The 13211-nt window shown below is 42.1% G+C and overlaps 1 protein-coding gene across 4 annotated transcripts in view; it reads right to left on the bottom strand.

Annotated features, from left to right (window-relative positions):
* Positions 1-13211, bottom strand: part of LOC140188100 (transducin-like enhancer protein 4) — a 196995-nt gene that overhangs the window by 46383 nt on the left and 137401 nt on the right. For 3 of the 4 annotated variants that reach the window (XM_072244055.1, XM_072244057.1, XM_072244058.1), the window contains 4 exons: positions 6264-6317; positions 3757-3912; positions 2070-2199; positions 776-951 (listed from right to left, as the gene is read on the bottom strand). In XM_072244055.1, the coding sequence (XP_072100156.1) occupies positions 776-951; positions 2070-2199; positions 3757-3912; positions 6264-6317 (516 nt within the window). The remainder of the gene's footprint in view (positions 1-775; positions 952-2069; positions 2200-3756; positions 3913-6263; positions 6318-13211) is intronic. The other variant, XM_072244056.1, reaches the window with a different exon arrangement.

Here is a 13211-nt window from a genome sequence, read left to right as displayed (position 1 = left end):
ATCTGCCACTACCACCAGCCTGGCAGCACATTCCATACACCCACCACTCGCCATGAAAGAAAAACGCCTACCTCTGACACGTCCCCTCGGCTTTCTTCCAATTACCTGAGAATTATGCCCTGCCATATCAAAGCCTCTTATTACCTCGTACACCTCTATCAAGTCACCTCTCGTTTGCCTTTGCTCCAAAGAAAAACGCTCTCGCTCATTCAGCCATTCCTCATAAGACACACTCTTCAATGCAGGTGGCATTCTGTTAAATCTCCTCTGCACCCTCTAAAGCTTCCACATCTTTCCTATAATGAGGCAATCTTTATTAAGAAGCATTTACCCAGCAATCAATCCTTAGATGCCCATCCTCCCCTCTCCCTTCCTTCTTAGAACTAGGGGACATAGCCTCAAGATTTGAGGGAGTAAATTTAAGACGGAGATAAGGAGTAACTGCTTTTCCCAAAGAGTGGTGAATCTGTGGAATTCTCTGCCAAATGAAGCAGTGGAGGCTACCTCAGTAAATATATTTAAGACAAGGCTGGATAGATTTTTGCATAGTAGGGGAATTAAGGGTAATGAAGAAAAGGCAGGTAGGTGGAGATGAGTCCATGGTCAGATTAGCTACAGTCTTAGAAAATGGCAGAGCAGGCTCGACGGGTCAGATGGCCTACTCCTGCTCCTATTTCATATGTTCTTGTTTTACTTAAGGATCACAATACACTTACAGATTGTGAACTCGGTCTTCAAAAAAAATGTTTCTGTAGAATAAGAAGGCAGGACTCACCACGGATGACCGTCCATACGTGGACGCTGTGGCTCCGCCGTTGAGTTGAGGGGAAGCAAAATGCAAACCTCCGTAGGCATTAGCACCAGCAATCCCACCATTCACCGCAGTGTGCACCATCCCAAATGGCACTGGGAAAGCTCCCTGTACAGAGAGCGGCGGTTTCAACCCTAAAGCTGAAAAACAAAACGGTACCATTAATGCTATGCAATGCTTCGCTCAAAACATGCACTTTGTTCTAATTCAGTTCTTTTCTGCAGACTGTAAACTCAGTAACAAAACAAAATCTCCTTCCTTCCTTTCCAGTCTTGATGAGTGGTGTCAGCCCGAAACATCGACTGGTTTATTCCCCTCCACAGACACTGCCTGACCTGCTGAATTCCTAGCATTTTGCATGTGCCGCTCAAGATTCCCAACTCCTGCAGAATCTCTTGTGTTTATTCTATAGTTTTAAGACATTATTAAATACTCTAAGAACATCAGGAACATGTTCCTGAACCTGGTGTTGGGGGACCTGAGCCTCCTGTACTCCTTCCTGATGGCAACAGCAAGAAGATAGCATGGTCTGGAAGGTGAAGGCCCTTGAGGATGGATGCTGCCTTCCTCTATCATCTCTCCTTGTAGATGTGCTCAGTGGTGGGGTGGGCTTTGTCTGTGATGGACTGAGCTGTATGGCCTTTTGCAAGGTTGAAACATTGCTGATTTTCTGTCTCCAACCCCTCTCCCCATAACTGTTATACTGTGCACCACAAGGAAAAGAACTGTAATTTAGAGGAATGAGCATCTAGGCAATGTTTAGGCAGGGGTAAGGGACGGACTGTCTGGCTTTGAAAGAGGCTGCTACATACACTAATCTGGTAAACACAGAGATCCTCACCCTCCTTAGACTGTCCCATAGGACTGAGGACGACTCGTTTCTACTCTGGTTCTGTGAGTTCTGAGGTAGGTACTACCAGAGCTGGGCAGGTCGAGGCAGAAAGGGCAGACTAGTCAGTACCTTAAACATGAGAGAATCTACAGATGCTGGAAATCCAAAGCAACACAGCAAGCCAGGCAGCACCTATGGAGAAGGGTCACTGTTTCGGGCCGGGACAATTCATTGTCTTACCGATCATCGGCAATCCCTCCCATCACCTTGACAGTAAATGCAAGGCCTCAAAACCCAGCTGAGAGTTTGATTAGCTTGCACACCCTCAGTAAAAGCATAACGTATGTGGAAATGGAGCTCTGAGAACAACAGTCACCAAAATCAATAAACAAAAATAAACTGCTCAGATCAGTAAAGTCTGATTACCCAGTGGATCAGCTCCTGCTTTGCCAGGTGCCGAGCACAGCTGTGAGGTGCCGCTAGTGCTGGGGGTCGCCGTATCACTCCGAGATGGCGGCACACCAGACTTCAGTCCTGGTGTGCTGGACTTCTCATTCTAATATCAAGAGCACAGACAGCAGTTAGAGGGTTTTTAAATATAGTTTATAAATCCAGCAGAGACTGATTGAGATAGGAAGACACAAGGTGCAGCATTTTAGTATGACACCTGACCTTAGAATGATTTGTGGATAGTCATATATCAGAATGTGTGAATAAAAAGGGAGAACAAACAGTAAGAGAGATTTTGCATGTGGTTTTCTTTTTGCTACCTTGATAGTAAAATTGTGGTATTATGGCACAATCTGTCTAGATGACAGGCAAAACAAAAGCTTTTTACTGTATTTCAAAGTTAAATAAAGTTAAAAGTAAATTTGTTCTGAAAGTATGTTTAATAATAGGCATCCGTTAGTGTCATGAGACCATGGATTTGTGCCTTAGAAGGTTTCCAGGGCGCAGGCCTGGGCAAGTTTGTATGGAAGACCGGCAGTTGCCCATGCTGCACGTCTCCCCTCTCCACACTACCGATGTTGTCTAAGGGAAGGGCAGTAGGACCCATACAGCTTGGCACCGGTGTCATTGCAGAGTGATGTGTGATTAAGTACCTTCCTCAAGGACACACACACTGCCTCAGCCAAGGCTCGAACTAGTGACCTTCAAATTACTAGATGAACGCCTTAACCACTTGGCTACGCGCCAACACACAAAAAGTATGTTTATATCACCATATACTACCCTGAGTTTCATATCCTTGCAGACATTCACATTAGAACAAAGAAATACAATAGAATCAATGAAAAACTACACACAATGACTGACAAACAACCAATGTGCAAAAGAAGATAATCTGCAAATATATAATACAATTGGGTGGCAGGGTGGAGATGTGCCTCTGCCAAAAGAGGTGTATGGCGCTCCTTCCCTCTGCTAGCCGGCACGTCACCCTTAGGCAAGGTATAGCACCTGCTTAGTCCCCCGACTGGGGCTGTGTGAAGCCATGGGCGGTCGTATGAGCAGCTGGTACATATCACAAGTCCTAGTTATGTGACCACTGACGCTAGGCAGAGAATCTCTGAAAGTATTGATAATGGCTAGGGTCACCCATCTTGTAAAGACACTACCCAGAAGAAAACATTGGCAAACCACTTCTGTAGAAAATATTGCCAAGAACAATCATGATCGTGGAAGAACCATGATTGCCTAGCAACACAGCACATAACCATATAACAATAATTAAATCATTAAATGGATAATACAGAGAATCTGAGTTATAGAGTCCTTGAAAGGGAGTGCATAGGCTGTGGAATCGGTTCAGAATTGAGGTGAGTGAAGTTATCCACACTAGTTCAGGAGCCTGACAGTTGAAGGGTAATTGTTCCTGCATCAGGCAGTGTGGGACCTAAGGTTCCTGTACCTTCTTCCTATTGGCAGCAGCAAGAAGAGAGCATGGCCTGGATGGTGGTGGTCGTTAATGATGGATGCTGCATTCTTGTGGCATGCTCCTTGCAGATGTGCTCAATGATGGAGAGGGTTTGGACTGTGATGAACTGTGTGTGTTCTGTCACCACTTTTGTCTCAGTATATTTGAGAAAAATAAACCAGTACTAACACTTACCATGACTGGCTCTTTACTTTTTAGTGGCGGGGGAGTGCTGCTTGTTGTAACCAGGGACGTGGGGCTATTCACTTGCGTCTTCCTCCTTGCATGGAGCTTGTCTAATCCATTTTCATGCGCTGCTTGGGGAGAACTGCTGTGAGGAGATGAAGGCTCCTGTAACATAGAACAGTCATACATCCATAAAAAGATGGCAAGAACATATGACTCACAAACTCTCAATCTACAGGCTGCACTAGTTGGGCCAGTGGAATAAGTGTGATCATTGGTCCATTGGGTAGGTGTACAAAGAGAGAAACTTGCCAAGATGTTCACATGCTACAATCCTGCATCAATGCTTTTCTCCTCTGCTACTGAAACTTATTCCACTGGCTTCAGAGTACTAACACAATCACTGCCTATTGACCAGTGTTGAAGGCAAATTTCTAGTCAATGGGCCTATTCCTGCTCCCAAATCCATAAATTGCCACCATACCACTTCCTCAAAATCCAAGTTTTTGTAAAATAAATCTTAAAGTTAGCTTTTTTTTTTGGAAGCAAGCAACAATGGCAAGGTCAGTATTTTGAGCCAATCTCAAACTGACATGCAGAAAGAAGTGCCTTGGCATTCCATGAGTTAGGAGATAGTACACTCTGTGGTTAAATAAGTCTTGCTCATTGTCCACATTGTTGAAAAGAGTTAGGGAGACAGGCTTAGGAACATTTCTACTCCTTTGCCCAGATACTCTCTTATGGTTAATATCAAACTACAGCTTCCCTCATTTTACTATCAGTCCATCAGCAGTACCCAAAGTGGTCAGCCAAATCCTAGTGTTATGAACTCATTCTGAGACTGCACACCCAACACAATCTGTCCTCAACACAAGGGAAAGTTGGTTAGGGCTGAGGCCAGTTCTCAGTGGTGAGCAGGCATGTTCCACATAATCTAATTGTGGCTGGAGATGGAAAACATTCTTGAGAATCTTTTGTTGCCCTCAGATCACCAGGCCTTGTCCCGGACCATGTTGGTTTTCCTGGTCAACTCCATCTACAGACTTCTGGAAATTCATCTCCAAAGATTTCACCATGGGTAGATGGTGAAGGAGCTCGAAGTGTAGGGATAGGGGCTCAGAGAATGGCTTTGACAGTTGGTTAGACAGTCCCCAGGGATACCAGCTCTTAATGCTGTCACCATTAGAAGCTTCTCAATATCTTTGACATTCAAACATTCAGAAACAATTGAAGCCAATTAAAGAAAAATAAAGATTGTTAAATGGAAACTATTTTTCTCTTTACATCACACACACATAAATTAAAAACATAAAGCAGCTTAAACAAATAATAAAAATAGTTCTAACTACCATTTATCCAGCATCCAATATTATCTATACAGGACTGTGGGGCTGTAACCCAGCTTTCATCTAGAACAAGAGCAGAAGGCTGGCTTTCAACAGGGAATTCTGCAGAGGTTCACACAGCCCCCTTAGTCTTCTTGAGGAATCTGCCATAAGATGCAGAAGTAGCCTCCAAGTTGGACACAGGTCAACACCAGAAACCAGACTTCCTCAGGGAGACATGGCTAAGTCCTGATATTAGAGCTGGTATGGAGTCAACAGATCCAGGCCACTATAGAGAAGAGCATCTAAAATTGAAGCTGACTTTTGGTCAGCAATAAAGCCAAGAATGTGCAGGCTACAAAAGAAAATGGCGCACCAAATGCAGGGAATGACTAGGCCTGAAACAGATTTAGTTGAGTACTTAGTGGGACAGCAACCATTCTGGTGGCATTCATCTGGGGCAATGAGCCAGCCAACACAAGAACATCATTCGAGCCAACTCAACAAAGGTTAGGTTTTAATTATTTAACTATCCTCGGAAAGGAGCCAATTTAGTGAGCAAAAGGTCATGGGAAATGTCAAAGCTTTTAGCTTACGTTACAAGTGATACTTTAATCTATATTAATTACTAGTTGATCTAAGGGGAAAAATTACCGTCAAAATAATTTGAAGATTTGGGTTTGAGATTTTTGTTGTCCATGCTATGGATTTTGAGTTGTTGATATTTAATAAACGTTAAAGTGTAGTCCTAGATCACTGAAATATTGCACAGACAATAAGAAAGGTGATGTGATCATTGTAGTCTAGAATTTAAGAAGTTATTGTTGGTGTCACTGATGGCTTGAAGATATTAAAAATAACTGGTAATGGTGGATAGAGGGATACTATTTGTACATACAGGGGAGCCAGACGATAAATAGCCAAGCACTTCAGGTGTGAAGTTATTTAGCAAATTTTATGCAGAGGGTTGCAGAAATTTTAAACTCTGTTCCACAAATAGCAAGTGCTCATGGATACGGTGGAAAAGGCAGGCATATGGATTTAGATTATAGATTTGTCGCAATATCACTGAATTGTAGAAAATAATATATCCTATCCCTTTTCCAGCGTTTCTCTGGTCGACAATAATTATGACAAAGCTTTGACCAACTCTAAATGACAAAGTCTTGTTTTTGACAAAATTTTACTGACCTCATTGGAAACATCAACTACAAGATTATCATCACTCTTGTCTTCATCACTGTCCTGTTTGAAAGCCAAAAAAAGTATTAAACACCCTCAAGGTGAGCTTGGCCAATTTTCCTATTATTTTAGTCACAGTGTGATCGACTAATTGTCAGCACATTGTCCAACATTCTATACATCATTAGGTGGCTAATGTCTTTGGTCACAATGAGAAAATGGTACAGTGGCTACAATTAAAGAAGTGAGTAAACAAATTATTAGTCCGGCAAAGCTAGACCCTGGCTTTCTTGCTCTGCGTGATTCTAGGAGTGCTGCTTATTTTTGATGGCCATCTATTTAATCAAGTTTAAAATCTCTGTTGTCGATGTGATGGTAGTACTGAGATTAATGAGTTTGACTTCCAGGATCTCCAGTGTCAGGACATACAAGCTGGCAAATGCATTTGATTCATTGGACTGGGACTGTGGTGCTGATCATAGTAACTGAGCCCATTTAGCAGATACTGGTAGCCAGATTGCAGAACTTAAAGCTGTACCAAGACAACTAATTGTCCAAGTTACAAGCTGGCAGCTCACCTACATTCGGGCCGAGATATTACTATAATTACTAAATTTAGGGCAGATTTATTTAATAAAATGGAGCTGGGGGAGAGTTGGGAAACTCGCAACATACAATCTAATCCACCAAGGCAGTCTCTGTATGTCCCAGTGCCCTGAGTACTTGGTAGTAGTCAGCAGTTTGCACACTCCCTTAAAGTTCAGATTTATTAATCACATGTACATTGAAACATACAGTGAAATACATTACAAATGAACAGAGAGGCTGTTTGTCATCTGTCAACATCAAAATAGATACCACCTTAATGGCAGTGTACAGACCACAAGACATGGGTGCAATCAGGCCATTCATCCAATTGAGTCTGCTCCACCATTCCATCATGGCTGATTTATTATTCCTCTTGACCCCATTCTCCTCCCCGTAACCTTTAACAATCTTAATAACAAGAGCCTGTGAACTCCTACTTTAAATATACCCTACGTCTTGGCCTCCATAGCCCTCTGTGGCAATGAATTCCACCAGATTCACCACCTTCTGGCTAAAGAAACCCCATCTCATCTGTTCTAAAACATAAAAGGAGATACTTAATTTACAAATATAGTAATTCCAAATTATCCTATCAATACCTCCCTAATTTCTTCTCCTGTGAGCTCTCTCACTGCTTCACAAACAACAGCTCAGCTGTTGCATACACAAGTAGCCACTTTTCACACAGATGCCAGTACAGTAAATATTAGCTGTATCACCTGTTCATGTATATACACAAAGACTTGAGCCCTCAGGACCGAGCAACATTACCTGGCTTTGAGGTCACCCTGACACAAACTAATGCTCCTTCTTCACCAAACCAACTGACTTTATTCCTAGCTACAGAAAAGTGCCATGTCAGTCTTTCTTACCTCAAGAATCAGTGATTTATGGACTCAAGCATAAAATATAAACATGCTCCAGAGTAACTAACACACACACACACACACACACACACACACACACACACACACACACACACACAATGGTGGAGGAACTCAGCAGGTCAGGCAGCATCTATGGAGATGAGTAAGTAGTCGATGTTTCCTGTAAAGACCCTTCATGAAAACTCCGATATGGTGAATGTTTATTCATTTTCGTAGCTGCTGCCTGACCTGCTGTGTCCCTCCACCAGTTTGTGTGTGTGTTGCCCTGGATTTCCAGCATCTACAGAATCTCGTATTAAATGTGCCCCAGTGCAATATGGAGGGAGAACTACGGCTGGCTAGCTTGCAGATCAAGCAATAATCCAAAGCTCCATCTGCCCTCCCTCTGGATGTCGAAGATCCCACAGCAATATTCTGAAGAAGAGAGGAGTTAACCCTGGCACCCTCACCAATACTGCGTTGCTCCTTCGTCCTTTGTGAAAACAAAGATCAGGAGGGTTTGTGGGAATTTGCTGCATGCAACATTTTCTTGTACTGCAATAGTCATTTTACTTAAGACAACCCAAACCATGAAAGGTGAAATGTAAATTGAAGTGTCGTTAACCTAGAAAAGATACAAAGGTATCTACAAGGATGAGGATTTCTGATATAAGGAGAGGCTGGATAGACTGACTTTTTTCCCCTAGAGCACAGGTGGCTGAGGGATGACCTGAGAGGTTTATTTTTTAAAAAATCTGAGGAATAGATAAGCCACAGTCTTATAATTGAAATGCTTGAGCAACACACAAAAAACGCTGGAGGAACTCAGCAAATCAGGCAGCATCTATGGAGGGGTATAAACAGTCAACGTTTTTGGCCAAGACTTGTCTGCAATAAAAGCAAAAGTGTTCTTGATTAAATACTATATTTACGGCTACTTGATCTCTGAATCTTTCTTTTCACTAGAGTTCACTCACAAGATGGCAGCGCAGAATTACTTATATAAAGCCAGCCAAGCACAAGTGTTTGTATTCATGAGCAATATAATCAAACTGCTGCAAATAAATACATTACACATTAAATTCTTTACTCCAACCTCAGCTGGTTTATCAAGAGCCCTTTTCCAATCTGTCTGTAAAAATAGTTAAGTAATGAGATCATCTTTCTACTGGACAGCTGAAGGAACATTAATCAGAAAACACTCTGTTCCTGCTAGACCAGACTCACATTAGACTTATTTAAAGATTCACAGCCAATAGAGAAACCCAACCCTCAAGATCACAGTGCCATGACACTGCTCAGGAACCCCCTGACACGGAGTTCTTCAATGCTACAGGATGCAGACTCCCACTGACAATTTCAGACCTGGGCAGTCTCCAGCAAGAAAATATTAATCATCAGAACACAACCAGAAACAAATCTGTGAGATTCCTCTGTGTTGCTTTTATCTGCTTGAACTCTTTGGGGAGACAGGCACTTCACTTGGTAATAGATGACGGGCAGTCATCTTTCCATGTGGCAGAGAGAAGGTGCCAAATGCACCGACTGTCACCCCTTGTATTTCCCGATGACATCGGCTGCCATTCAGCCCACTAAGCTATGGAAACATTTCCATCAGTTTTACCTGTATCTCTGTAACAGAGTCAGAGTCGGAGTCACACTGAAAGAAACACGCCTTTGGTCTATCTAGTTCACAATGACCAAGTTTTTCATCTAAGCTAGTCACACTGGGCTACATTTGGCCCATAACTTTCTAAACCTTTCCAGTCCACATACCTGTACAGATGTCTGAAACCAATTCGGAAAATGTGTAGCTTGGGTAGTTAATGGCTGGGTTGAGTAGTTCTCCAATCCTGGCAACTTACTTGCAAACGTTTTAGCACGATACGAGGTGACATCATCAGTGTGCTGTTAATTGTGGTGCGTCCTCCGAATGCTTGGCCTTTATATATTTATCAATCAGCTGACTGGTTGCCATTACGGAAACTCAATAGTAATGCAGGGCGGAAATCGCGTCATTGATTTGTTGTGTGGCAAACTTCATGCGTTGTGGTCTGGAATTTTGCCCGCATCGGCTCATAAATGCAAGAGAATTCCTAGAAGCACTATTTTCCGCGAACATTTCAGTAAACAGGGGTGTAAACCTCGATCCTATTTAAGTAAATTGCCAAGCTCAGAGAACTCAACCCAACCATGTACAACTGTCTTTTTGAAGTTGCTATTGTACCTGCCTTAACCACTTGCTCTGACAGCTCATTCCACACAGATACCTCCCTTGCCTCACAAGATCCTATTAAACCTCTCCACTCTCACCTTAGACCTGTGACGCCAACTGCACAGCTCGTGTTCTCGGCTCTCAGTATCTGTTTTTTATTCGCACCATTTGTCTTCTTTTACACCTTAGTTGATGGTCCATGTATGTGCTGAGATTTCATGCCTCCTGTGTCTTGGTAGCATGTAGTTGTAATTATTCTAGTATAACAATTAGGGGGCTGGAATGTAGGATCCATGAATCTGTTCTCTATCTGCATTGTGTTCTGTGTTGAGCACTTATTATGGTAACTAGTCACAAGTGGTAAAAGCAAAGGGAATAAGTTATGGCTTCATGCTTTGCACTAGGCAGTTTGTAGGTAGCTATGCACTAGCGGAGGTCATATCTTTTGCTGCTCACTCAATAGTGCTCAATATTGCTTAGCTTACTGTATGCTTAAGTTTTAGTACAACCCCATGCACAAAAGCATGCAGACACAGTCAAGGGGTTCAGCTATTGTTCAGATCAAACATCAGAATAGGGAAGAAATGTGATATAAGTCTCTTTGACTGTGGAATAATAGTTGGTGCCAGATAGGGTGGTTTGAGTATCTCAGAAAAAATGTTCCCTGTAAGGTGCACACGCCTATACGTCTTTTGCTACTAGCGCACAAAAGAATTTAACCTGAGCACAAAAACTTGTCACTTTCTACCTTGTCAGCATGTTAAGTATATTTCACAATTGTACACAATCACATTTCCTTTTCCAGTTTCTGATGTGGATGGTGTTGACAATATGGAGTTGGCATTGACTTAGCTGCAGGTTTTAGAACTGACTTATTTATATTGCTTTTATTGAAGGAATTATTGATTCACTGTCGCAGTCCAAAGAGCAAAGGGCGTGAAGCGCAAAAGAACTGTTAGTTCATTTAAAACGGAATGATTTAATGAAACAGTAGAAACTGCTACATAGAAAGCTTATGAGGTCAGGAACATGCAGCTATGAGAAATATTTATGTACAATACAGAAACTGGTGTTACCTGTGTGTATTGTTGCGATGCAAAAATTGCCTGAGAATTTGCAAGTGGGAAAAAGTGGAGTGATATTTGCAAACTTGAATTTTTTAAAGCATAATTTAGCAAACAAATCACATATGGGCAGTGTGCAAAAGCTCCAATGAGAAAATCTTTCATTACCCACGAAAGGCCTCCTACCTATGTTTTGTAAGACTGCAGATGAACGAGAGCGAAAACGATCAAACCCAGAGGAGATCAAAGTTCTTTTTGCCAATTTATTTTATTTCTTTTAAACAATGAACAACAAACTGGGCTTGGTAGTTTATTAAGGGTGGTGAATTTACGGAATTTGTCGCCACATGCAGCTGTGGAGGCCAGGTGGTTGGGTGTATTTAAGGCAGAGATTGATAGGTTCTTGATTGGACATGGCATCAAAGGTTAAGGGGAGAAGGCCGGGAACTGGGGTTGAAGAGGAGAATAAAAAAGGATCAACCGTGATTAAATGGCACAGCAGACTTGACGGGCCAGATGGCCTAATTCTGCTCCTGTTTTATGGTTTTATGATCCTTAAAATATCTTCAGGTTTACTTCCACTTAAAAATTCAGTGCACACATGTTGTCGTCACCAGGCAAAAAATTGCACCGCACAAGATTTTTGCGCACACTGGTCATTACAAGTTAAAGGGAACATTGCTCAGAAACTGCTGATGTTCTGGATTTTCATGCACAACAGTCTCTAGAGTTTACAGAGAATGGTATGAAAAACAAAAGAAAATCTCGTGAGTGGCAGTGCTGTGGGTGGAAATGCTTTGTTAATGAAAGAGGTCAGAAAAGAATGGTCAGACTGGTTTAAGCTTAAGGTAACAGTAACTCTAATAATGACACATTACAACAGTGGTGTGCAGAACAGCATCTCTGGAAACAAAATGTCGAACCTTGAAATGGATGGGCTACAGCAACAGAAGACTATGAACATACACTCAGTGGCCACTTTATTAAGTACAGGAGGTACCTCATAAAGTGGCCACCAAGTGTAGCTGGGGTGGGGGGGTGGGTGTGGAAGCTTCAACAATGAAACCTCATCGAGGACAGCTCCGGCCAATGTAAAAGTCGGGATGGTAAAGATGATCCACATGGGCTGCATGAGGCTGTTTATTAAACACTCCCGGTGAAGAAATCCAAGAACATCACCAGTGGCCTACAAACCCATTAGTGGAACAGAAATTAAACAGCACTAGTCAGTAAGTTTTAATCCCATGTTTTGCTTGCCAAGATCTGGAATTACTTTCAAGAAAGCACAGCAGTGCCTCGACTTCCTCAGGAGTCTGCGGAGATTCAGCCTGTCACCAAAAACCTTGGCAAACTTCTATAGATGTGTAGTGGGAAGTGTGCTGACTGGCTGCATTATGACCTGGTATGGGTACACCGATGCCTTTCAGCAGAAAATCCTGCAAAAGGTCGTGGATTTGGCCCAGTACATTACGTGTAAAGCTCTCCTAACTACTGACTACATGAAACATTTTCATAGAAAAGCAGTATTCACCACCCAGGCCATACTCTTCTCTCATTGCTGCTAACAGATAGAAGGTACAAGTGCCTCAGGACTCGCACCACACCAAGTTCAAGAACAGTTACTACCCTTCAACCATCAGGCTCTTGAACAAAGGGGGATAACTATACTCTTTTATCTTATTTCATGCTTGTCATTTATTGCTATTTATTTATTATTTGCATTTGTGCAGTTGGTTTACTGTTTACAGACTCTGTTTACAATTACTGTTCTATAGATTTGTTATGTATACCCGCAGAAAAAGCAATCTCAGGGTTGTATGTGGTGACATGTATGTACTCTGATGATAAATTTTACTTTGACTTTGAAGATTATGTAGCTGGCAGCTAATACCATCACTAACATCCAATGCAAGCAATTATGATTCAACTTATCCCCATGATTCCAGACACCACTGCCGCAATAGCAAAACTCAATCGGGTGGTTACTATGCATTTCAGAGACTTGTCATCTTTGAATTTGGCAGAATTACTTTACATCTGGCCCAGCCCTTAATCTTCAAACTCTCTTTACAACTACATCACACACATTGCCCAAGAGTGTAATCACCAGACCACAACACACCCAAGTCCAGAGACTACCAATCTCCGGTCAAAATTTTGCCCAAGAGTCATAATTAAGCTTCCTTTTTAAAAAAAAAGTTTCACTGCAGCAAAACAAAGGTAA

This window comes from Mobula birostris, chromosome 26 (assembly GCF_030028105.1).
Source record: "Mobula birostris isolate sMobBir1 chromosome 26, sMobBir1.hap1, whole genome shotgun sequence".
Classification (NCBI taxonomy): domain Eukaryota; kingdom Metazoa; phylum Chordata; class Chondrichthyes; order Myliobatiformes; family Myliobatidae; genus Mobula; species Mobula birostris.
Note: the sequence above shows the minus strand (reverse complement) of the source record. Positions and strands in the feature narration are given on the sequence as shown.